The following is a 24,822-nucleotide window of genomic DNA, read 5'->3' as shown; positions in this document are numbered from 1 at the left end:
GTGTTAAAATACTTTCTTGTGTGTGTGGTAGTTTGTGAAAAAAGTGATTACTTTTTTTGTTTATTTTATACAGAAAAAAAAGTTTTTTTTTTTTTAATAAAGTTGTCTTAAAACCATTTAATGGGATTTGTCATTCCCAAATGGTCAAACTCAGTATTATACAAGATGGATGGACAGAACAGTATAAATATACAAAAATCGATGTATATAAAAGAAAACAAAAGACAAAACATAAAAAGGCACATTTTCTCTCGCACATTCATGCAACATACTGTGCGCCTCTAAAGGGCAGTCCTGACCAGGTCTTCTGAACTTTGCCTGGTTGGCGAGTATCCTCTCTCTTTCTCCTTGAAATAATTCTGAAAAAAAGGAGAGCAGCAAAAATCCATCAGTTAGCAGAGGTGCAATAATGTGGAATTTCTGGAATGGCACAGTATTTACATGCCTGCTGGGTTTCTTGCTTAACCTTTGTGGTTTTCAGTAATGACTAAGAAACGTCCCTGACAGACAATTCTCTTCACCTTTTTTAAGATTTGTTAATATATTGAGTATGAATGTTATTTGTGAATATAATGAGTATGTAGTATTATTTGTGAATATAATGAGTATGTAGTATTATTTGTGAGTTACCTGTCTCTTGAAGAGCCGGTGAAATAGGGGCCTTCTATGTCTCTGTAGGGGATGTGATGTGTGTTTGGGCTCGGGAGCCTGACTCCAGTCCAAGTCCGCCGGTCTGTGCCCATTTTGGCCAAAATAATTCAGCTCCTGAAAACACTCGGACTCGATCATCTGTCAGGAAGGAGATAGAAGAGAGTACTTGGTTCAGCAATGAATATCTCTGAAGTCAACTGAGTCTGCCTCGATGGCTCCTGTACACCTGTTGAGGTTCCAGTCATTTTAAACAACACCAGATTCAGCCCTACTTCAGCAACTGAGGAACTTAGATGTTTTGATTGGAGGTAATAATAGGGATGACTAAGCTCTATACCTCATTTTGCCACGGGATAGGTCTTGCCCCAGTGTTGAATTTGGCATAAAAATCCTCGTCCGTCACATCCAGGCTCACTCCTCGTGTTGCTGAGAACTGCTCTATGTCGAGCACATCCTGACAATACACGGCTCTTGGCTGGAGTATAAGAAATGGATAAACAAAAGTGTAAAAATAGATTCGGTAGTGAGCATCTAGTGAATTTATTTTTTTTTTTTATTTATTTTTTTTTTTTTTTAAAGGAATGTTGTATATCAGGCAGGGATTAGGTATGTGACATATATCCTTCATCTTTGTTTACGAAACCAGTCTTTTGGTGCATTCAGGGCACTTCGGAATGACAAGGACCGCCCCCATGGCTACTTTGTTTTTCCCGACAGCAAGTGTTCATGTGATTTGCCGTCAGAATGTGTGACAAACACGGATGCCACAGCAAAGGTTAAAACATACACTCACTAATCCTAAACAAACAACTGTATTTGCTTAAAATATACTGTAAGACGCTCGTGAAAGAAAGATATGCAGCTTTCAAGTGACAAAAACGACAAATTCCCAAGTTCACATTAAAACTGTTGGACATGAAAGGCCATATGGACTACAAACGAACTACAACGTGACGACAAAAGTGATGACGAGCCCCTAACTGGGCAACTCTGTTAGCAAAATCTAGCCCCAGTTTCCGACCTCTGACTCACACATTACGTGACGTGAATGACGCGGAATGATGATGTTTTCACTCGGAGAAAGGTTTTTCCGAAGCCCATGAACGCTAGGTTTGCTAGTGCTAGTGTTAACCTGGGTAATTGCTGCACAGCTGATACTGTGGAGGAGGAAATTAGATGCACGGAAGTTGATACTGGGGATTTGAACGAACCATGGTTTCTAGAAACTTCTTCAGAGCTGACAAAAAGAATATAGAAAGGGAAACGTTCTACCACAGGAGGGAGGGAACTTACATCAGGCTGAAATGGGGGCTTCAGCATTCCAGCCTCCAGCAGCCGGAAGTTGACGTCCTTGAAGAAGGGGTGACCTTTGACCTCTGCAGCCCCCTCTAACTGACACCCCAGCCGCTGGGAAGGATTTTTGGCCAAGAGCTGATCAACATCAAAGATGGGAAATGTGAGGGAGAACCCCATATTTGGATTGCTTAAAATTGCTTAGACCTCCCATTTGGCACCACTGACAATATTTACAAATATAGCCCATTTCACAATTTCTGCACAAAAGTGCATTTTTACACAATATGTTTGTTGACAGCACACAGCCGGAAATTTCAGTGGAAGTTGGTTTACCTAGTGGTGAGATCTTGTGAAATGGACTAATTCAATGTTTCTGCATCAGTCAAGTGCATGTCAATCATGTGAAACAGTAACAGCAATACCACATCATCAATGTTGTTTCATTACTGATTGAAGTATTCCCACTCAATTTCTCAATTTAGTCACTGAACAGCCCATATGGTGTCCATGAGAGGTCACCTTTGAGCAGATGGCTTTGGTGTCTGCAGTGAATCTGAACCCATAGCGCTCCTTTGTCTCCAGGACCCTGTTGTCCATTTCCTTCCTATCCACACGTTCCTTGTGGCTACGGAAAGGAGAGGATCCTTCTGTCATCTCATAGATGAGGCACCCCAAGCCCCACCAGTCAGCGCTAAAGTCATAACCTTTGTTCTTTATCACCTCAGGTGCTGTAACAACAACAACAACAATTTAAAGTTGAAACTTGATCATTTGCATAAGCACATTCACATTACACATGCACATTATACAATCATGTTCACATTTTACACACACATTACAAAAAGCATAATCTCACATTAGACTACTATTCAGAAGATTGCATTTAAAGTGTCTATAGAGAACACACATGTGTTATGCACACTCTCTTTAAACTATAAGCAAAGTCCTTTTAGGCAAGTCCCTCCACTCGGCGGCCATATAGCAACGCTTTTTGGGCACTCATCGGGCATCCTATTCAGCAGGAATGCGTGTGCGCAAGGCTTCACGACACCAATCTTGCTCCAGCGGCGAGTTCACAACACATGATTGGCAAGATGTCTTCACAACACACCACATGATTGGCTCAATGTATTTACATGTCAACGTTTTGCCGAGGAAGGGGTGGGATATGTGTAGACAACGGCGTTACAAACTAACCCCATGCATTTCTATGGAGGATTTTTTGAGTGCTGTGTCTCCTCATTAGAAAGTCTCTGCTATAAGTCATTTGGACTGAACTCAGCACATACCCATGTAACCAACTGTTCCCACTCTGCCATGAGCTTCCCCATTCTTGGTCAGTGCGACGGCAAGACCCAGGTCTGATATCCGGATGTGTCCTGTGAACACCATTCAGCAAAGTACAAGTTGCATTCATAAAATGTTTCTATATTTAGGGCCAGATCATTTGAATGCAAATGTAAAAGAATGCTAAAAGAATTTTTCAGTGATCACTTCCTGGAAACATTTCTGCCTGTTTGGGTTGGGCGCAGTGTATGATAAAAGGACTTGATCCTGCTTATGACAAGAGACCCAGTCAAGGAAAAAGAAGGTGATGAAAATACTTACCATCGTCATCCAAAAGAATATTCTCAGGTTTTAGATCCCTAAAAGTGTTGAAAAATAATAAAAAAGTCATATTGATGGATGTATTTGTAACATAAAGGCATAATAAGTTGCCACTGAAAACCTACCAGGGAGGGTTGTATTAATGGATGTCTATATGACATAATGGCAAAATGGTAATTGTGGATCTGATATGTGTAATGCTTCTTTATTTACATGTACTGATAACATGCACAAAAAGTTAACAACAAAGCTGGAGAAGAAATAAGTAAACACACAAGTAAATAGGAAAGAGGAAAGAGGAACAGTGCAGAATAGTACGAACCGAAAAATTGCATATTTGTGTGTGCAATAAACAAACGCAGGCAAATACTGTGCGTCACCTGTAAACGATGGACTTCTGATGGAGATGCTCCAACCCGCAGTAGACCTGAGCAGCGTAGAACCTCACCCTCTCATTGCTGAGGCCAGGCAGGCCTATGTTGTAAATGTGGAACTTCAGGTCTCCACCGCTCAGCAGCGTTAACACCAGGCAGAGAGCGTCTTTCGTCTCATAAGCGTAGGCTAAACTGACCTGTGGCACAGAGTGAAATTAAATGCCTATTTTGTTCCAGATCTCAGGTTGTTTCTAGTAAAAGAATCGGAGCATACAGCCCTTTGGCAGCATGGTTTCACAAGCAGTTAAAGGTACAGTCCACAATCCCAATCTCATACACTTTTTTTGTCAAATTCAGAGTTGCTTTTTGCAGTCCTAAATAGCTAGCTATTCAGTGTAAGCAATCAAAAAACCTCTCTGTTCATAAACAGACACATAACTCAAATGAACTATGAACAATTCCAGCCAATCAACACATTGCTTTAGATACAGAGGGAAGGGATGTCATTTGATCGGGTGATTTAATTGCATGCAATTGGATGTTCATCTCAAATATCAACAACCTTTCATTGGAATTGTACTTTTAATATTTTAAAACACCCAGCATTTACTACATTGATTTTGACACATACAGTAAATATTATATACATAGAGAGCACAAACTTGCAAAAATATATGCAATATATATCGCATGACATATTCTGTAAATATATATTCATTCTGTCCATACAAGTTGTACAATAGAGGAAGCTAAAATGAAAATCATATTTCTTTCATAATAGCTGGGGTGGTACCCAGCTTTACTGTTGTTAAAACACGCCACATGTTATGTTGCACAATGTTAACTCAGAAAGAAAAAAGGCCGCACTTTGCATATATGTGTTTTATTGCACAATTTGTGCAATAAAACACATATATGCAAAGTGCGGCCTTTTTTCTTTCTGAGTTAACATTTAAGTTTGGCCAAGCACTCTCAAAAAAGTAACATAAGAGACTGAGTGAAGCCTGCTCCTACCATATACTTTATGTTGCACAATGTTGACAAAATTGGCAAAGGGGCAGTGACATACATGTCAAACGTATCTATGGCATGATGTGACCTATATGTCAAACGTATTTATGGCATGATGTGGATGGAGCTGGGGATTTCTCACCACAAATCGGCTGTTGACCATCTCCAGGATCTGCTTCTCATTGAGGGCCAAGGACTCTCCATGGCGCTTCTTTATTCTCTTCTTTTCCAGCTTCTTGCATGCGTACATAGTCCCTGTTGCTCGAGACTGAACAGCACACACCTGCATATAGAAAAGAGAGCTATTTTAGACTGATGGTAAAATTAAATAATTTCTCATGTTTTATACGACGAGTATTAAGGCCACACATATATATATTTTTGTTATGACGAGATTAAAATATCATGTCGACTTTATTCTCGACTCTAAAAGAGCGAGGATTTTATTGTTGCTAAACCTGATTCTTTAGTACCCTACAATTTCACCAAATCATCTAGGCTACACAAGGCATTTTGTTGAGTCGTCGGCCAACTGATTGAGTCTGAGATTGACTGTCCGGATTCAGTGGCAGCTACTGTGGAGCGGTCGCTCTCTCTCCAAACTAGTTTTGATGGACATGACAAGAATAAAGACTTAATGTCGAGATTAAAGTCAACATGATATTTCAACTTTATTCTCTACATTTCGAGTTTAATGACGACATGTCGAGTTTAATGTTGACATGTCGACTTTAATCTTGTCATGGCAAATTTTGTTTTTTTCCTTCATGTGTGGCCCTAATACGCCGTTGTAGTTTTATTTATTTATTTATGTATCATTTATTAAGCAAGTATTTCAATTTGAAAGGAAACAATACCTCCCCAAACCCTCCTTTCCCCAAAATTCGGTACTCTCTGAATAAGTCTTTTGTGATTGGCTTCCTGAGAAGAAAAAACAAAGAAATACTGTTATCAATCATTCATTGCTGTTTGAGACAGCTGAAAAACTTTGAATTGTTTTCTTGCTTGTTTTTGACACTGACCTCTCCACCATCTTCCACTGAAGAAAACGGTCAAAGTAAATGCTGTTCATGTAATCTGCAAAGGGTTCTTCCTTTAAGTAGTCATGAATGGCCCTGTGGGGACAGTAAAGGTCCTTTCAGGTCAAAACCTACTGTAGTGTCATTAACATTAGGTGAGATCACCAACGATTTTGGTTGCAATGGTGTTGCAATCATTTATGATGTTTGGCTTGTAGGCAAAAGCAACTTTGCAATGAATACAGTAGCCTTATCTCGGGCATTTTGCATACAGCGAGGAAGTGGCTAACCTTCTGCAGTCGCTGAACACGTCTTTGTAGGGATTACTCTTGAGGTTCTCTGTGCATTGCTGTCTATGGCTGTCTACGACCTGTTGTACACAATCAGGAGACTAAACACACACACACACATGCACACACAGCGAGAGAGAGAGAGACAGAGACAGAGAGATGGTTAGGATGACATTTCCCAAATCCTCCTGACTATAGCTATATGTGCACCCTAAATCTTGGATACCTGTTTATTCAAGTATTGATCGATGATGCTCTTGCCTCGGCTGATCCGTTCCTCATCAGACATTTGGTTATAGCTGTCCTATAGACATACACATGAGACAATTCAGCAATCACATCTATTCAAGACTCTTGCACCAATAAACTACCAAATAAAGCTGGGCTCAATACAGTACCTAAAGTGAACACAGGCGCAGGCACGGTCAACTTCAAAAATAAATCCCTCTCTGTGTGCAAATTAGAAAAAGACTTTTCTTTTTAAAAAAACTAAATGCATTAATACAGTACCTATCGTCATGCACTGTTTTGGAGCAGGAACTATAAATGTATTGCTTATAGTATGCTGATATGCATGTGTCTGAAACAAGACTGACAAGTGATTTCTAATATATCTAAAACTGTAATATAATCTGGTCTTCAGCCCTATTTCCTCATGTTTCCCAGGTACGGTGAATTTGATAAAAATCTGTGTGAGATTTGACGTCATCAACACAACAAATCGTCTGCAGCAATGTGACAACTTGTTGAAGAATTTGTGCACGCTATTCAACTTTAATACATTTACTTGCAGAGTTAAGTAATTTATAACTTTGGAATAAGGCTCTCCTCACTATTTTTCTCACGAACCATGCTACAAACAAGCACAATTGTTAAAAACATCAGGTAGACCTATTGAGTGAATTCAGTCAGATGTGTTATATTTGGCTATGGTTATGTACGCTTTTGTCCAAAGTGACTTACAGAATATGAACATTACAATGTTTAACAGTAACACTTACAGTAACAGTTTACAAAATGTTGGTTAGCCTACATAGAGCAGAATAGTAACAATAATATCAATACAATATCAAATATCAATAATGAATATAAACAAGACAAATATACAAGCCATTACTCTACAAATCAATTAATTAAGTGTAAATTGAACAGATAAGTCCCCTCTTAAAAAACGCAAAACTATTGCAGGAACGCAGAACATCAACGAGGAACCACCGAGGAAAAGAATCTTGAATCCTATGTGTCCTATAAGCCAGAGGGATTTGAATTTGAATTCTGGCTGCTATAGGAAGCCAATTGAGAGTAACTAAGAGATTTTCATGTGTCCTCTTTGGCTGATTAAAGACCAGGCGTGCTGCAGCATTCTGAATCAACGCAGGCAGGCCAGCTAACAATGAATTGCAATAGTCCAGTTTGGAAATAGCCATGGCCTGTACAAGAAGTTCTTTGGAGTGCTTATATCATGTGATCATGAATTGTCCTATATCTATACATAGCCTGAACAGTCCATGTCCATGTGTATACCTTTCAGTCCTACAATTTGTGCATTAGTCAATGCCCAACACGCACAATACATAAAGATTATTATATACAATGTGATGTACAACATGCTATGACATACAAGGCCTACACACTCCTCATTCAAAAGGGCTTTTACCATTGCATCAAGCAAACATATGCATCTGTCCAGCTCTGGGTCACTCTGACAGTGGATACGGAAGAGGGCCTTCCCAATAGGCTGCACATCACACAGGCTGAAGTAGTCCCGCTCTGAAACACAAGTGCAACTCTCTTACTAGCTATACCACCTTTTTTTCTTTTCATTTCATTTTTCTGATGGAAAAAGCATGATTCTTCACCTAAAAAGTCACAACAACAACATCATGCATGGGATTGTTATTAACACCTGATCCCCTATACTGCGGACATCGTTGAGCATTAGATCTGAAACAATACTGTGAAAATCAGCAAAACTGCATGGAGCTTCAGACAGACAAACCCCATTCCCCAGCTGCAGAACCCACCGATGTTGTCGGCCAGGTCCCTGCACTCGCTGACGTGGGGGAAGCGCAGAAGATCTTTCCATTTTCTGCTCCTGCCTTTCCGTTTACCACCGCTGCCTGGGAACCAGTGGAAAATGTATAGTTGATTCAAGTTGGTGTAATTAGTGACATATATGTCTCTATTACTGCTCTCGTACTTAGGGAGCACGTCTACTAACTAGATGCAAAGGATCCGAATCATAAGACCCCATTAACCGTATAGTGTATGCCAATGTTTTCAGTGTGAAGAGGAAAGAGGAAGTAATGGTTCTCTGTCTGACAAGTGAGTGTTTTTTGTGTGAAATAGTTACACATATTAATGATAAATGTGCTATGTGTGTTGTGTGTAAATGTGGATGTGTGTTCTCCTAACCCTCCGGTTCTGTTCGTGGTCAAATGTGACCGATTGACAATTCTTTTCTCTCAAAAATATTGTTAACTTATTCTGATTACCATGAGGCTCCTTGAGTTTGTTAACACAGGGTATCTGAACACACAAAACAAATGTTGATAATTTCTATAACAATTTGAGTGCTCTATTTAACTTTAGAACACCCATGAGTATTTCCGGTCAAAAATGACCAGCCATTAGAAATGAATGGGTGAGAAAATGGTCAGTGTATAAAATTGAGTCCAGGCACATTATTGATCAGATGGACTGTATATGTGCTTCTGTACATTAAAACACACACACAAACACACCCTCACTCCCCCTCTTTGCTTCTATGCCAGTCCTCACTGGAACCTTTCCCCAATAGAATCTTCCCCTTTCTGACGCATGAGCTCAGGTCAATGAGGCCCACAGGCCATAAATAGCAAATGGAAGTTCATTACTGGTTATATTCAATAGAACACAAAATCTATCACAACATTAGATGATAGTATGTGTTTTGCTATGGATTTCTAAGTTATAATGCAGCGGCCATTTTTGACATAAAACAAACACAACAGGAGGAGTACACTCAGTGGAACTTGTAGTAAAGAAACACGTGTAAACACACAAAGCACACGTTACTCAACAGGAGCAATGTCAGCAACCAGACAAACCAGTCATGGATGCAGTGCTAAACAGAGTTCATAGACACATTCCTGCACCATTCACTAATCCAACTACGCTTTTTTTAGCACACACAATATATTTTTAATCGAAGGCTTAATGGACACCAAATGTTATAAAAATCTCTAGAATAAGGTTGGGTTGCCTTCATAAAGGCCACAAGTAAATCCTTAGAGCAGTCTAAAGAAATGAACATCTAAGAATCATCATGTTTTAAGTTTTTATTCTTTTACTTCTTTAAATGTATTTACAAAACACAGAGGTGAAAAGGAACCAAGCTTGTTCATGATGAAACCAGAGACACCCTTGTGTCAGTAGTAACCTATTATAACCGATTATTCCTCTCCTTGTCTGACATCATGAGTTGATTTGAAACTGGGAACACAATACAATGAAGGAATAGAATGCATGAACTAAAAATACACTTGTCAGCCAGCCAATCAACTGATGAAGCGGAGTGGTGGGAGGGGCCTATCATTCCTTATCAGTTTCTATGACTGAGTTGCTTGTCATGTTCTGAGTAATCCTTGGCATGCTTTATTCCTAAAATACAATGGGCGGTTTCCTTCCTTGTCATGCTTTATTCCTAAAAGCATGGGCGGTTTAAAAATAGATCCTGGTATGATATTCCCCCTTGGAGGGAAAAAAGTATGCAGAAACAAGCTATTTAGAATTAACCTAAATTAAAAGGCCTTATGTCACATATTGGGTGCATATGCAAATACTTTTGATCTCACCGTAATACGAAAGATTTTGTTCAGTGTTTGTTCAGTATTTTGCTGATGTAGAAAATACACATACTCTTAATCATTGACATATTATATTAGTAATATAACATTACACTTTATAGCCTACATTATGCCCTTCTTAATGAACCTCTGCAGCAACTGCACACAGCTCACTTCCATGTAAAACAAAGCACACTAACATGGCATAAAGAAAGAGCTGCAAAATTCTTTCGTGATTCTAAATTTAGCTCCAAGTAATGTGTACTCTGACGTTGAGGACAGACGAGGCGAGGCTAGATTAGTGTTGAGAGAGGTCAAACCGGTTTTTTGACCTCAAACTGATTTATGAATGCAGTCAACATAGAGTGAACTCCTTGCATTCTTGTTAAGTTAAATGTTTTCGCTGCTGAGCACAGCATTTCATACAATTTGGTTTGTCTATCTCTTTCAGGAGGATTATAAAATAATTATAAATTTTCATGGAACTTGGTGGAGGGGTGCTACATTGAAAAAGGAAGAACCTGTAAACTTAGAAAAGGAATAGTCCATATAATTGCATGGCAAATGACAAAACTGTGGACTAAGGTGTGTTTCCAGCACATTAAACTACACGTCTGTCTGTCTACACATCTTTTTCTAGACAAGAAAACCTCTGTGTGCAGCAGATGGAAAAGTAAAAGATGGCACTTGCTGCATGCAGCTTTTCAGAGCAAATACACATTGTAACATCATGCCCAACAATTTTGGACCCACAGCTCTCTTCATTGCCTGATCAGATAGTATAGTATAGATACTGTTTTGATCCCGTGAGGGAAATTTGGTCTCTGCATTTATCCCAATCCATGAATTAGTGAAACACACTCAGCACACAGTGAACACACAGTGAGGTGAAGCACATACTAATTCCGGCGCAGTGAGCTGCCTGCTACAACAGCGGCACTCGGGGAGCAGTGAGAGGTTAGGTGCCTTGCTCAAGGGCACTTCAGCCGTTCCTACTGGTCGGGGTTCGAACCGGCAACCTTCCGGTTACAAGTCCGAAGTGCTAACCAGTAGGCCACGGCTGACCCAAAATGTATGTAGGCCTGTAGATGTAGGCCTACAGTGTAAAGCATGCACTAGCAACCAAATGATCACTTTAAAGTAGACAACTGAATAATGCACTTTGCATACTGAATGGAAGGAAGTAGCCTATGTGCGTAAACTGCATCTGCATCTGTTTATCAGATGTTTACTTTTATTCATCATGAATTATTTAGAAACTACTCAGTTATTTCTGATAACATAAACACAACATCTTAAACATGAAACCATAAGACAGCAAGACAAAGAATTCTGATAGAGAAAATACTGCCTATACAGACGCTTTTATAGTCTTACCTTCTCTAGCCTTCAACAGAGCATTGTTTGCCACCATATTTTCTATCTCCATTTAGACGATAGCACCAACCAATTGATCGAAAAAGAAAAAATATAGGCTAGGCTATATATATCGGGGTTCTCCTCAGCAACCTTTTGATCGCATCCAAACGATCAAGGCATCGGTCAAACTTTTCTTTGCCATCAATAAGTGTCACACAAATGATTTTGTCAAACCATTATTAGGAAAAAAGGAAACTGACATGATAAGTCACCCAAAGAAAGCTAATTTGTAAGTCTAGGCTACTACATGCACCTACATGGCTACTCTCACGCTCACCTGAATGACAGGTAGTGAAACTCAAACTGCTTTAGTCACTGTCACTGCAGGGCCAATGAAACGTGGCCCATCCCCATTTAGGCTACCTGTCATAACTTCAGGCAACGATCGTAACCATGAATTGCAGGCATGCACGTCAAAGCGCTATTGAGGGTGCTTTTAGATTACAGTTTTTGGTGGACCGAGGACTGTCTACCTTAGGGACGTTATAGGTTCTCATATAATTTTACTGAAAGGGATGAGAAGAACAGAATAGCACCAAGTTGCAAATTTGGCTACATGTAAAATAAATAAAACCAACTGAGTGAATTAATCATAATGAAAACATGCTCTATTCAAGGATCAACTCTACAGTAGCCTAGCCTATGCCACGGCATTCTCCCAAGAAATATGTATGGGGAGACTTAATAAATTAACAGATTATTCGGTATGCCCACAACAATTAAAATGAGAGCATCATTTCGTAAAATGAGCACGTAGGGTCTATATTAGTAATACATGCGCACATTTTTTTAGCATCTGTGCCAGGGGTTAATAATCCGTCCATATAGCCTACGTGTTAGTCAAAAGTTTCGAATGCCCTAAGTGACTGACTTAACTAATTAATTACTTGTTTGTGCATGCTTGTGCAATATTTTTGCATGGTGACATCATGACTACGACCAACTCCTGAAGATGTTGAGGCTGATCGGCACGCAACTTTGTGGCTGCAGTCTGGACCACTAGCACCACCTCCAGAGTGACATGAGGTAATTCAATTTCATTGCAAGTGCATTGTGTTGCTGCACCACAAAATCAGATGCTAAGCTTGTATTTTCTCTTCTCCTTCAATTAGAGATGCAATCACGTATCATTATTAATTAATTAATTAATTAATTAATTAATTAATTAATTAATCAATCAATTAATTATTTATAAACAACAAACACCCTAAGTCTCCAGTAGGCCTAATCCATCCTCTTTATTTCTGTAAATCCAGCATATACATCATGGAAATGTTCACCCTTTGTCTTTCATGTATTAATGCTTTTCTGCTATGGCAAAATTCTGATTTGCATTAGTTCTCAGCCAGGTCTCCTTGCTTACGTCCAACAATCATCTGTGTGGTGTTTACTTAATGTAGTAATTCTGCAACTATACATTGAAATAGGATTTGCTGCCAATAAACAAAACACTTGTTTCCAGCATAGTAATACTTTTCTATTAATTATTCTATTAGTAATTACAGTTTGGCTATCCAAAAAGGTTCAAGTTATCATTCCAAATGTCTTGATTGTTTATTCTTGCTATAGTAAGCAATGAAAACAATCCCAGTTTTCAGAATACTTCCCCTCCCCATACCATAATTTCTGTAATGTATATAATTAACCAATTACTTTCTTTCTCTTGTGAGAGACACATTCAATCCTGTAAAGTGGTGCTGCTGACATAGGCCTGCTACATTCTCTTTTGAAGATACGACTTGAATGGTTTATGGTGAATAAACTGTCCAGTAAACAGCTTCTATCTTCTAATTCGATTAGGATAACATATTTAGTTTAATAGAGAAAGACAAAAGAATATGAGTCTGACTTGATAATGCAAAGCCTATAGAGCTCTATAGCCTACAGTGATAGCCTACGATATTGTACACAATACATTTACAGAAAGGTGACTTTAACTGCATAGGCCACTTCACACACTGCAGTACTGTATGGGACTGTATACCTATAGGCCTGTATTAAAGGGAGCTGTAGCTGTGTAGCAAGGATCAATCCACAGGAAAGGTAACATAATTGTCAAGGCTACACACCTTAAATGAAATCTTTCAGTTTGTTGATGAAATTAGTGCCTGTAAACTTAAATTAGCTCATAAAACATCATTAATGGATCACCCAGTGTGATTTAAAGTTTATTTAATCAAGAAACAATATTATAGACTTACTTTTAAACCGCGGTGAGTTTTTAAGTGCAGTGTCCAATGAAAATCGCCAACAGGGAACACTACGATATTGTACACAATACATTTACAGAAAGGTGACTTTAACTGCATAGGCCACTTCACACACTGCAGTACTGTATGGGACTGTATACCGTATAGGCCTGTATTAAAGGGAGCTGTAGCTGTGTAGCAAGGATCAATCCACAGGAAAGGTAACATAATTGTCAAGGCTACACACCTTAAATGAAATCTTTCAGTTTGTTGATGAAATTAGTGCCTGTAAACTTAAATTAGCTCATAAAACATCATTCATGGATCACCCAGTGTGATTTAAAGTTTATTTAATCAAGAAACAATATTATAGACTTACTTTTAAACCGCGGTGAGTTTTTAAGTGCAGTGTCCAATGAAAATCGCCAACAGGGAACACTACAACGCTATTGGTTCACTCGTTCAATCCGGGTTTCTGACTAAAGCTAGATTATTAGCTCAAAGGTACCAATATGGCGGAGGTGAGTAAGAAAATGGGGAAGAACCATCATATTTTAAATGTAAATTTGATATATCAGATGGAGTTAAATATGCTATTTTTAAATATATTTCGGTTTATAAAGCGTCAATCCATAGATACATAACATCTTTTTGGAAATTGATAGAGTCACAGGCCGAAAATATGTTTGATTTCAAACCGTGATCTATGGCTTCTGGGCTAGGCCCGGCGAATTCGCACTTAACCAGCTAGCTGCTAGCAAGCGATAGCTGTGTTTCGTCAGTCTTATGGTGTAACGCCACCAGTGAAATTACAGCTAACTTGGCTAGCTAGTGTCGGCGCTAGCAAACTTAAACGTCAGTGAAGGAAATGTACATGTTAGATATATTGTTGTCACCAGTCAGCCTGATAATTTTCAGAAGATAACGGGCAATTTTTCTAGGAAGCCATGTCATCACCCACTACCTGTAAATTCCAGTGCTTGTGTTGCGGAATTTGAAATGTGACATGGTGCTTGTTAATGTTTGTGCAGTCGGTATTACCTAGCTACTCATAGAAATCCTGCCAACATTTCGGTAATTCGCTGTCTGTATGAGCTGCCGTTCAGCTGTTTGGTAAGACGTGAGTTAACTGATTACATTGAACAGTAGCTCATGCCATCACTTCATGTGTGTGATCACTAGGGATTTTGCTCTTTCGCCAATGGACTTGGATGGGCAATAGTAACAACGCATTATAACGTTATGTCTGTTCTTGTCAAACGTTCATAGGCTCAGTGTTATCTACCTTACTGTCATGTAACTTCGCTAGCTAGCGAGCTATCAACTGTGAGATCGTATTTCTCTAGATTTAGAAAATTGTATTTATTCATTTAATAAGGGAATTCGATGATGGCTTTCCACTAAAATGTTGGTTTTAAGTGTTAACCCGGCTTGTCATGTAGCATAATAGTCACAGATCTGATGTTGCGTCTGGGCTGCGTCGTGGGTAACGTTATTTTGTTGTATGTGTAACTGTTAGTTACATTAAATGAACTTACTTTACCTATTTGGTCTTTATAGGCTTCCCTTGGAAGTGCGAGCCCAGGTGAGTCACGTCTTCTCTTTGTGTTTTGTAATACCCATGAAAACTGTGCTTTGAAATATGTAGCGATGAAAATTGTCACCTGACTATTTCCTGGCAAATGGTCTAGCGCGACAACACACACGGTAATGTTAAATGGTCGGCTGCCGCGGTAGAAATTTAAATTTCCCCTGGGAATCAATAAAGTATCTATCTATCTAAATTGAGCTTTCAAAATGTAATACATACTTGTTTTTAGAGCATTATATATTGTATGGTGATGCCCACTTTCGTTCATTTTGTTCTGAAAATTCCCGGAATATGTAAGATTTTATGAACATCTAAATATAGATAGATCAACTAGTTGGCAAAATATTACTTTGCTGTTTATGTGCATGGCTCACAAAATCTTGGTGCAAGGAAGGCAATTCAAAGCAACAAAATTGCAATTGGTTTTAGTTATCAATTGCCTGTCCAACTGAATTGTCCTCTGGAATTTCTTAAGCCCAACATTATCACTATTTTTACCCAATGCCAAACTGTATTTGCAGTTGGCTCCTTGTCTTCTGAGGATCACGACTTTGATCCCACGGCAGAAATGCTGGTCCACGACTATGACGACGAACGGACTCTGGAAGAGGAGGAAATGAGGGAGGGCGCACCAAATGTGGGGGCTGAGATAGCCGATTTGGAAAAGGTAACTACTTTCCCCGTACTTTTGGTAATCTACACATCTTGTGTTTATTCAGCCTCTTTTTGAGTGGCACGTCTTTATATTGTGTCTGTGGAGTGAACGCTATTCCGTGTTTATCCGACAGGAGAGCTCTATGCCACTAGAGGAGCTGTTGGCCATCTACAGGTATGAAGCCTCCGTCAGCACGGTGGGAGGTTCTAGTGTGGACAGCTCCTCGGTGGAACTGACGGATGAGCTCCCTGACATGACACTAGATAAAGTAAGTAGCCATTAAATGTTATATTTTGTTATATTTTATAGTTTAATGAAGTATGTTGTGTTTATAGTTTAATGAAAAGTAGGCGGTATTGATTTTGGTTGGGGGTTTTCCTACTGGAAACACTTAAGAATTGTGTAAATCTCACACAGATGAGGAGGTGTTGTTCAGGTGCTTTATTTGATCCCATGTGTGGTTCTGCTGTCTTCACAGGAAGAGATTGCTAAAGATTTGCTGTCGGGTGACGATGAGGAAACTCAGTCGTCCGCAGATGACCTCACCCCCTCTGTCACATCTCATGAAACCACCGACTTCTTCCCCAGAACTCTCCGATGTAAGCTTGACATGACTGATAAGTCTTGGTTGGTGTATGGTCCTTTGTGGTCATACTTGCAATACATAGTGTATTTAGTGCGTGACCGTGTCGTGGGAGGATGCAATAATGTAAATTCTTCTTCCCATCCAGCAAACGCTATATATGATGGAGACAAAGAATCTGAAGGAGAGGAGGACGGAATGAGCCCTGAAGATTCCAGAAAAGTACAATTCTCTTCCATTCCTACTCTTTCTACTCCACTGTAAATGTTTTCCATGGTGATGGTGATGGATGATTAAAAACTGGTTAATTTAGCTTGTCACTATTATCTTGTTAGAATCGTTTTGAATTATATTTGAATGAGATTTTTTTTTCTTATGATGACTGAATCATTGAGATTTTTCTTTTGTTTGTCACATTTCCGAGGTCTGTGTAGAGGTTTAAATTGTTTTGTTCCTAAAAGCAGGAATTTGTTATATACAGGGTTTTTTGGACTGGAGTATGACTTGAGATTGAACCCACTAATGCTGTAACTTGACTTTCTCAGGAGATTATGATTGGGGCTGAGTATCAAGCTGAAATCCCCCCTCTGTCCTGTAATTATGATGATGAAAGAGGTAAGGTGTTACTGATTGCCAACAGTGATGTTAAACAGCTTTCTCACCATGTGACTAATTTACATTGAAAAAATATCTGTACATTGCGCAAGGACTGTTTTAATATCTATTATGATGACCATATACTATGGTTGGTTTAGACAATGGAAAAACACATTCCCATTTCACTTCTTATTGGTGAAACAAGTCTGTATGGAAAGACTGAGCAATCAGTCATAGCTCCCTAACTTAAAATTTCAATGTGTTATCTGAAGAATACTATTGCACTGTAGTATTGATCAGTTATGCACATTACAGGAAAGGTTTTCAGGAGGATATTATCATGAATTTTCTGTACTGAACCTAATTTTTACTAAATAACTATCTTGTCCTATAGCGTATGAAGATGAAGATCAGTTGCTTTGGCGACCAAATGGGCTACCAGAGGCAAATGTGACTGACTTTCTGCGTGAGGCGGCACTGTTGCACTCCGATGAAGGCAAGATGGAAGGAGACTTGGATGGTAGTCGGGTTCGGGACAATGAACAGGTGAGATCAGAGTGTGATTGTGACCGGGTCTCAGCTAAAGCATCATAACAAAACCTTTTATAGCATTTATAAAAATTATGAAAAGTATGGTTTTATGATAGATAGATAGATGGATTATGGTATTCATCACCAAAGGGAAATTATGGTTTTACAGCAGCAATCATAATATTAAAAATATTAAGCTAGAGCCACTTAAACACATCAACCAAACTCAAACCCCCTCCTGCTTCCCGGAAATCACGGGTGTGGAAATATTCATTCATTCATTCATTCATTCATTCACGCCAGTTAACACTAACTTTGGCTACTCAACTTTACAAGTGAATTTCTAGATAGAGTCCAAAATTAGGCTACCTTAAAGCATACCACGTACATTAACAGTGTAATATTCCGTCAACACTAATCTTGTCTCTTCGGAGTGTGCTATGACAATCAAATAATCATTTGATCATGTTAAAATGAAAAAATAAATTCAAAATGAAAAAGCTGTTTCAAAATGAAAGCCCCCCAAAGCATAGGAAATAGGGCAAAAAAAGATAAACAAAATAAAAAAATGTGTTAATATAATAATAATAATAATAAAAAGATTGAATTGAATCTTCACTGTAAAATCTAAATAATTACAATTATGTATAAAGTCTAAAAGTTTCTGAAATTGGTTGTAAACTCTGCATTGTCTCTCAGAATATGATTCTCCCCTCACGGCACTAAGGGGGTTTATTGTAAATAGTTATGGCAGTTGGCAGGAAGGATTTTCTATAACGGTCCTTATAGTAAAGTTGAAACAACCTCCAGCTGAAAACACTCTGTTGTCTGACCAGTAGTTCGTTCCGTTGATGTGCGGTGTTGTCCAAAATACTAAGGAGTTTTTGGCAACATCCTTCTCAAAACAACCAAGGGGCTCAAGTGTACTTCCAAGCACAGAGCCAGCTCTTTGAATCAACTTGTTGAGTTTTTTTTGGTGTCATTTGCTCTGAAGCTGGTGCCTCTGATGGCTGCAAAGAAAATTGCAATAGAAACAGCAGAAAAGGTAAAACATTTTCAACATCCTGCTGCACACATTAAAGGGTTACACCACCGTTTGGGGAAATACGCTCATTTTCCACCTCCCCTCGAGTTAAAGGAGAACTTGGCAACTATTTCAACGTAATAAACCCGTTTAGAAATCATTTGGATGGTTAAATGACCTGTTCCGGTGAAAATGGGGACTTCTCCCACGGCCCCTAGCATCCCCAGGCGGAAAACCAACCTTGCAACATTGAGACTACCGTCCCGGAAAGAGAAGTGAGAAACAAGAAACTTGTTTTAAATCGTGTTTCTTACCTTGTAAGATCCACATTGTTCTGCCGAACTTATGCTAACCGTTTCGCTAACTTGTAAACAAATCCATGTGCTTTATCGTTACCTTTTTCCACAGTTTGAAATAGCCTAATGCACAATTTCTCCAGCAGAGGGGGAAATATAGCTAATCCTGCCAAGTTTCCCTTTAAACAATTTTTTTTACCCTTTCCAGTTCCTCCAGCCGTTCTCGGAGTCTGGCGATACCACTTTTAGTTCCAGCCTAGCATAGATCATTAAATCGGATTAGACCATTAGCATCTCGCCTGCTAGTTCCATGCTTAAAAATGACTAAGATTTCCTGTAATTTTCCTATTTAAAACTGGTCTCTCCTCAAGTTAGCAAGTGTAATAAGATTAATGGATAATGAAACGTGGCGATTTTCTAGGCTGATTTGACATTGTACTATACTCTCATTCCAGCATACACTGTACACAGTGTCCACTACCATCTCTTTTGTCTTGTAGAGGAGGGCTCTGTATTTCCTGATGCAGGGGAGGTTGCTAATGGTGCTGTGCTGCAGTCCATAGTGATGAGTGTCGAGGAGGTGTGAGGATGCAGCTGCAGGGGCAGAACTTAACCTGTTAGCAACGGGAAATTGCATTACAACCAACTAAGTTGCAAACTTAGTTAGCAACTATGGTTTTGGGAAACGCGCCCCTGTCTGTGATCGCTGGCTGACCTTACAATCTGAAGGCCTGAAACAGTGCAGTTTGAGTCAAGTTCCTGCAGCCATGTCTTGGTGAAACGCATAACACTGCATTCCCGATACTCCCGCTGTGTCCTAGTCAGCACTCGCAGCTCGTCCACCTGACATTTCCCATGACGCTCAAGGGAAGAAAAGGTTTATATTTCCTCCTCCTCGCTCTCCGTATGACACCAGGTCTGCAACCTCTCGTCTCTTCTTTAAGTCACTTTGGGATCTCGCTCCAGGCAGTGGTATAGCTTTGGAGAGTGCTATCAGCTGGTCACGAAGGTAAACGATAGTTCTGTTTGCATTGTGACCAGGCATAACAAAAGTTTAAAAAGCCAGGAGAATCATCAGGATTTTTTCCAACCACACAATATCCATTTTCGGCAAGAGATGTATCAACCAAACAAGCAAAACACAACTAAAAGCACAAAAAGATTACAATTACACAAAAACGTTAATGGAGCTGTTGTAACAGCCTGCCACTAGTGCGGTGCCTATGTCATAAAAATATCACCTGACATCTGTTGATGTATAGTTAATAGGGGTGTCATGATTTCGATTTTAAAGGTCAAAAAAATGTAAACAACATAAGGAATGCATTAATATTAATATTACCAAAAGATCGAAAATCGAATCGTGACTTTAAAATCGAAAATTAAATCGAATCCAGGATTTAAAGAATCGTGACTGAGAATCGTGAATGGTAAATGTTAATTGTAAATGCAAAAGTTTGCCAGATACTCCTCCTTTGTTTTTGCATGTTCATTTTCCTTTCCTATGTTTCGAATGTTGGCTGTGATTTAATCATTCACTCATGAATTTGGTATGGTGTCATCTTTCAGGCTCTTTACGAACTCATGAAGAGCAATTTCAGTGTGCAAGAGGCACTTGACCACTATCACCGTAACGGAAGATCTTCAAAAGGTGAGTGGATACCCGTGCTACATGCACGTAATCTTGATGCTTTTTTTCCCCCTTACAAAGTTTGGATCACTGTAAATTACCTTTCATATCTTTTAATCTTAGACGAAATGATCCCGTGGTCTGAGGAAGAGTGTCGCAACTTTGAGCATGCGCTCCTACTGTATGAGAAGAATTTCCACCTCATTCAGAAACACAAGGTAAGGCTTTAAAAAAAAAAGACTGTCATTTTCGTTTTTTGTTATCTGGATGTTTAGCTAGCTATTTGATGGTGCTTGGATGTTGATTGGATTTTGGATCTTTTGTGTTAAAGGTCACAACACGAACAGTGGCGGAGTGCGTGGCTTTTTACTACATGTGGAAGAAGTCCGAAAGATTCGATTTCTTTGTTCAGCAGAACCGATTTGGCAAGAGAAAATACAGCAGCTATCCAGGAGTGACGTGAGTGTTATGCCTTTTCCTCCTACGAATCCCACTGCACATAGCCACAATCAGGCTTTCCTCCTGGGCCTTACTAAGGCAAAGACAGAAGATAGTGAGTTGGAGAATTTTAGTGTTGTGTGATAAGTAATGCAACTGAGCCCCAGCAGCAGATGTTTTCAGTAGGTGCAATAACACTGTAATATAGAACTGTATGCCATTTTTGGCAGGAGTTTGTTGGTATGTATTTTTGTGTGTGTAGGTAATATAGTACTGTATGTAATTTTTGGCAGGAGTTTGTTGGTATATATTTTTGTGTGTGTATGCATCTGGTTTACTAGCTTGGGGACTTTGTGCAGGGACCTGATGGACCGTCTGGTGGATGAGGCGGAGGGGCTGGTTGCCGAGGGCTCTGCCTCTGTCTGTTCTTCCAGCAGCGGCCGCATGGAGCCCCCTACTGATCAGCAGATCAACCTGCTCAACTCCATCACTGCCAGCGACCTGTCTGGTACGTCCCCACTGTCACAAACACAAAAACACATATGGATGCGTGTAAGGATAAAGACTACAGTAAGGAATTATTTTACCCATTTTACCTGCCAAGGACGTCGTCCTCCCACTCTCTGTAAAGTTGTTGATTAAAGACTATGGGTTTAAATGACAGTTTTATAATTGACTGAGAGTGTGATGGCAGCTATGTAAAACACAATTGGTTTTATCACAGAAATGTGGAGAAGTGGCTACTTGCCTTTGGAATTGAGCCTCAGTTTAAATTTCTGATGCTTGTTCTCCCCAGCCCTGACCAGCAGTGTGGCATCCGTCTGCAACTCGGGCGACGGGGGCACTGGTGGCTGCCTGGACTCATACGCCTTCCCAACATCACTGGACGGCCTTCACCGCGGCCCCCTCTCCCACGAGGAGCCCCTCGGCGTGGACGGCAGCGCGGCCGACTGCCTGAACCTGCTGGACGCGGGCTTCTACCACGCCGAGCTGGGCTCGCTGGCGGTGTGCGGGCCAGGCACGGGTGTGGGCGTGGTGGGGGAGGACGAGCTGGAGCGCCCGGCCGCCAAGCGCCTGAAGATGGGCCTGGCCGCCGCCGAGCCCTTCCTCAGCGAGGTGGGCGTGGGCGTCGGGGTGGAGTTCGAGCCGCGGCCGCTCCACATCACCAGCACCAAGATGGCCGTCTCGGTCAGTGACTTTGGGGAGGGTGGCGGCGGCGGCTACATGGGGGCGCACACCAACCACCTCCACCAGCACACGGCACTACAGTCCGAGTGAGGGGGCTCGGAGCCTGTTTGTATCACCGTGGTAACCCTCGGTTGTCAGCCAGGCAACCCAATTGAGCGCTGTTCTGGTAACCGTGCCTCCCTCCTGTATGTACATAGACATTCATTGGGAGTAATTATTATGACCTATTGTTGTTTATATATGTAAATATGTACATAGCATCCTTTTTTACTATGACATCAGTGATGTCTTTATTGTACAGAAAGAAAAATCTTGATTTCTCAAGAGTTGTTATCATAGCCATTTATTTTTCAGTGCTGACTCTGAAGTGTCAAATAGTCTGACGTCCGTGAACTGTGGAGGGAGACTGAGCTGGTGGTGAGCGGTGACCCCTCCTCCTCTGTTTCCCCTTCCACCAATCATTGTGTTTGACCCCGCAGTCTTCAACCAATGACAAAGCCTCACAGCTGCTGTTAGCACCACCCCCTGATTGTTTGGTACTGATAGATGTTTACAGGTACCTGGGTCCAGGCCCCCATTGATGTAGCCTTTTATACTTGGGGGCGGGCCAAGACTTCATATTAAGTGTTTTTGTCCTTGTTTTTGTCACACTGCAAAGACTATTATGAATGGAGCGACTCTGAAAGAGAAGGAGCACTCCATCTTGGTTCTCTCAATAATGCAGTCACATTGATTTTCAGGAATCTACTGTTGTAATCAGGAGATCTTTTTTTTTTTTTTTTACTTTTCTTTTCTTTTTTTTTGTGGCCGAATATTACGAGTTATGTCAACTTTACTGCCAGGCCGCTCTTGAAAATTGTTGTGCCGAGTCATCAACAATGGCCACTGTAACTCTAATGGGTATCATATGTGATAACTGACTGCAATTATATATATTTTTAAATCTCGCATTTCTTCTCCAGAGGGTTTGGGGAGGTAGTGAAATTATCTTATTTGTTTAAGAAGTATATTTATTTGAGGTTTTTCCCCCTGATTTTCCTAAGCTTTTTTGTCGCTACTTCAGCCTGTTCAAATTGGGGGAGATATGTGTAGGTGGCATTCTTATTTTAATGACCCTCATTTTACATCGTGGACTTGACAGCCTATTTTTTGAAGCGTCTTTTAAAGGCTGTAAGTGGTAGACCATACGTTAATGCACGTGTTCAGCTAGACCGTGTGCATATCATAAACCGTTCACCTCAACGTTCCAGTTCTTCCTCCCCCACGTCTTGCCGCTCAACCATCAGAATCGGTGTCTCTTAAGCTTCGTCGTCATGGCGATGAGCCACTTTTCCTCTAGTTCTCTGATTGGCCGAATAAAACTTGGGTTGTTCTCTGCATTCAAAAGAGCATATTTGTGTTTTTTTAAATGAAGAGGATTGACTTTTGTTGGGGGTCACTGGAAGACTGGGTAGGACTGAAGTTTTTTCTGGAACATAAACATGTTCAAATACACAGTATAGGCACACTATTATTCAATGTGAAAGTATGCATGTGTGCAAGGGGTCAAATGAATCCACCACCCTTTTTCACCTCTCCCCAAACTCATCCTATTGGATAGACTTGAGTTTGTTTTGAGCTGCTTGGAGGTGGCGCAGTAGTGTGTATGGACACTTCTATGGCAATAATGTGTAAAAATGTACAGAAATGTGTATAGACCTCTTGTCTTCTGTGACGTCCGGGAAATTTCTCTCAATTTTTTATTGGTTTCAATCTGGAGTAGAAGTTGGCCTTTGTCTCTTTCGGCCAGTTGAGTGCTTTGTGGTTGTTGTTTTTTTTTTCCCCTTCATATTTTTCCCTTTTGGAGTGCTGATGGAGAATGTTATTTATTTATTTATTTATTCATTCAGTTAATTGCAGGGAGATGTGTGTAGAGAGAAAGATCGAAATGAGCATAATATCATTGTCCAGAGTTTTCCCTGTCCCTGCCTTTGTCCCTTGTACATCCCGAGAAGGTGTCAGACTGCGACCTGTAATTGCAGTTCTGCTCTCATCCACCAAAATGACGACGTGGCAGCGCACGAAGTAGAAGAAGAACGCATGAAGTCTGCTTAGCAGACGGAATCCTGGGAGGGCGTATCTTTATCACGTGAGGCGAGTGAGATGAGTAGAATGTGCAGTATTATGACATTTGAAGGAGTTTACTTAGCCTGTGAGTGGACTGTGGAGGCAAAAGAATGTTCATATTGAAAGGAGGGCATCGGCATGTTTAATCACTTGAATTTGCTCGATGCCTTTTTCTTTTTTTTTGCTGGTTGTGCGACCCAGTTGAGGTCTGTGTGAGGGTGTTTTTTAACTGATTGATTGACAGACTGAGGTGGTGTGTGTAAGTGGATTGAGAGATACATGCGCTGTCCAAAGCACCCCCCACCCCAACCCAAGCTTGTAGCGAGGGCCTAGCTTTGTCAAGTTAAGACATTGATGGCCTTTTTCTTTTTTCCAAATGTATGTACTTGAAAGATGTATACTGATGCCATTTTTATTTTTTATTTTTTTTGTGAAGACAATAAATAAGCCGAGTCAGACCCTTTAGGTTTGTGTAAGTTGTTCCAGGCCAGCTGTGTCC

The 24,822-nt window shown here is 40.2% G+C and overlaps 2 protein-coding genes across 4 annotated transcripts; one reads left to right on the top strand and one right to left on the bottom strand.

Moving 5' to 3' along the window:
- Positions 1-55: 55 nt before the first annotated feature.
- On the bottom strand, positions 56-11,766 carry grk5 (G protein-coupled receptor kinase 5). Of its 2 annotated transcripts, XM_042080951.1 has the most exons (16): positions 11,454-11,766; positions 8,274-8,369; positions 7,907-8,019; positions 6,476-6,553; positions 6,250-6,350; positions 5,963-6,055; positions 5,798-5,861; positions 5,083-5,223; positions 3,936-4,126; positions 3,556-3,593; positions 3,237-3,326; positions 2,467-2,675; positions 1,945-2,082; positions 989-1,126; positions 631-789; positions 56-359 (listed from the first exon to the last, which is right to left on the bottom strand). In XM_042080951.1, the coding sequence occupies exons 1-16, from the start codon at positions 11,503-11,505 to the stop codon at positions 282-284; spliced, it is 1,779 nt and encodes a 592-aa protein (XP_041936885.1). In that variant the 5' UTR covers positions 11,506-11,766; the 3' UTR covers positions 56-281. The 2 variants fall into 2 exon arrangements, with proteins under 2 accessions (XP_041936885.1, XP_041936886.1); XM_042080952.1 differs by lacking the exons at positions 5,798-5,861; positions 5,963-6,055; positions 6,250-6,350.
- Positions 11,767-14,172: 2,406 nt separating this feature from the next.
- mier3a (mesoderm induction early response 1, family member 3 a) lies at positions 14,173-24,781 on the top strand. 2 transcript variants are annotated; one of them, XM_042080774.1, is made up of 13 exons: positions 14,173-14,205; positions 15,245-15,269; positions 15,797-15,942; positions 16,064-16,198; positions 16,409-16,529; positions 16,662-16,735; positions 17,059-17,128; positions 17,505-17,656; positions 20,531-20,612; positions 20,715-20,809; positions 20,923-21,050; positions 21,389-21,537; positions 21,826-24,781. In XM_042080774.1, exons 1-13 carry the CDS (start codon positions 14,197-14,199, stop codon positions 22,305-22,307), a joined length of 1,668 nt encoding a protein of 555 aa, XP_041936708.1. In that variant the 5' UTR covers positions 14,173-14,196; the 3' UTR covers positions 22,308-24,781. The 2 variants fall into 2 exon arrangements, with proteins under 2 accessions (XP_041936708.1, XP_041936707.1); XM_042080773.1 differs by having other exon boundaries at positions 14,205-14,244.
- Positions 24,782-24,822: the final 41 nt, after the last annotated feature.

This window comes from Alosa sapidissima, chromosome 23, assembly GCF_018492685.1.
Source record: "Alosa sapidissima isolate fAloSap1 chromosome 23, fAloSap1.pri, whole genome shotgun sequence".
Classification (NCBI taxonomy): domain Eukaryota; kingdom Metazoa; phylum Chordata; class Actinopteri; order Clupeiformes; family Clupeidae; genus Alosa; species Alosa sapidissima.
Note: the sequence above shows the minus strand (reverse complement) of the source record. Positions and strands in the feature narration are given on the sequence as shown.

Coding starts and splice junctions, on each gene's coding strand:
- grk5 (XM_042080951.1), bottom strand. CDS start 11,505: ATGGAGATAGAAAATATGGTGGCAAACAATGCTCTGTTGAAGGCTAGA. Junction 3,594..3,935: donor CAGAAGTCCATCGTTTACAG/GTGACGCACAGT, acceptor CAACACTTTTAG/GGATCTAAAACCTGAGAATA. Junction 1,127..1,944: donor AGCCCCCATTTCAGCCTGAT/GTAAGTTCCCTC, acceptor CTTATACTCCAG/CCAAGAGCCGTGTATTGTCA.
- mier3a (XM_042080773.1), top strand. CDS start 14,218: ATGGGGAAGAACCATCATATTTTAAAT. Junction 16,530..16,661: donor CTTCCCCAGAACTCTCCGAT/GTAAGCTTGACA, acceptor CTTCCCATCCAG/CAAACGCTATATATGATGGA. Junction 20,810..20,922: donor ACCTCATTCAGAAACACAAG/GTAAGGCTTTAA, acceptor TTTGTGTTAAAG/GTCACAACACGAACAGTGGC.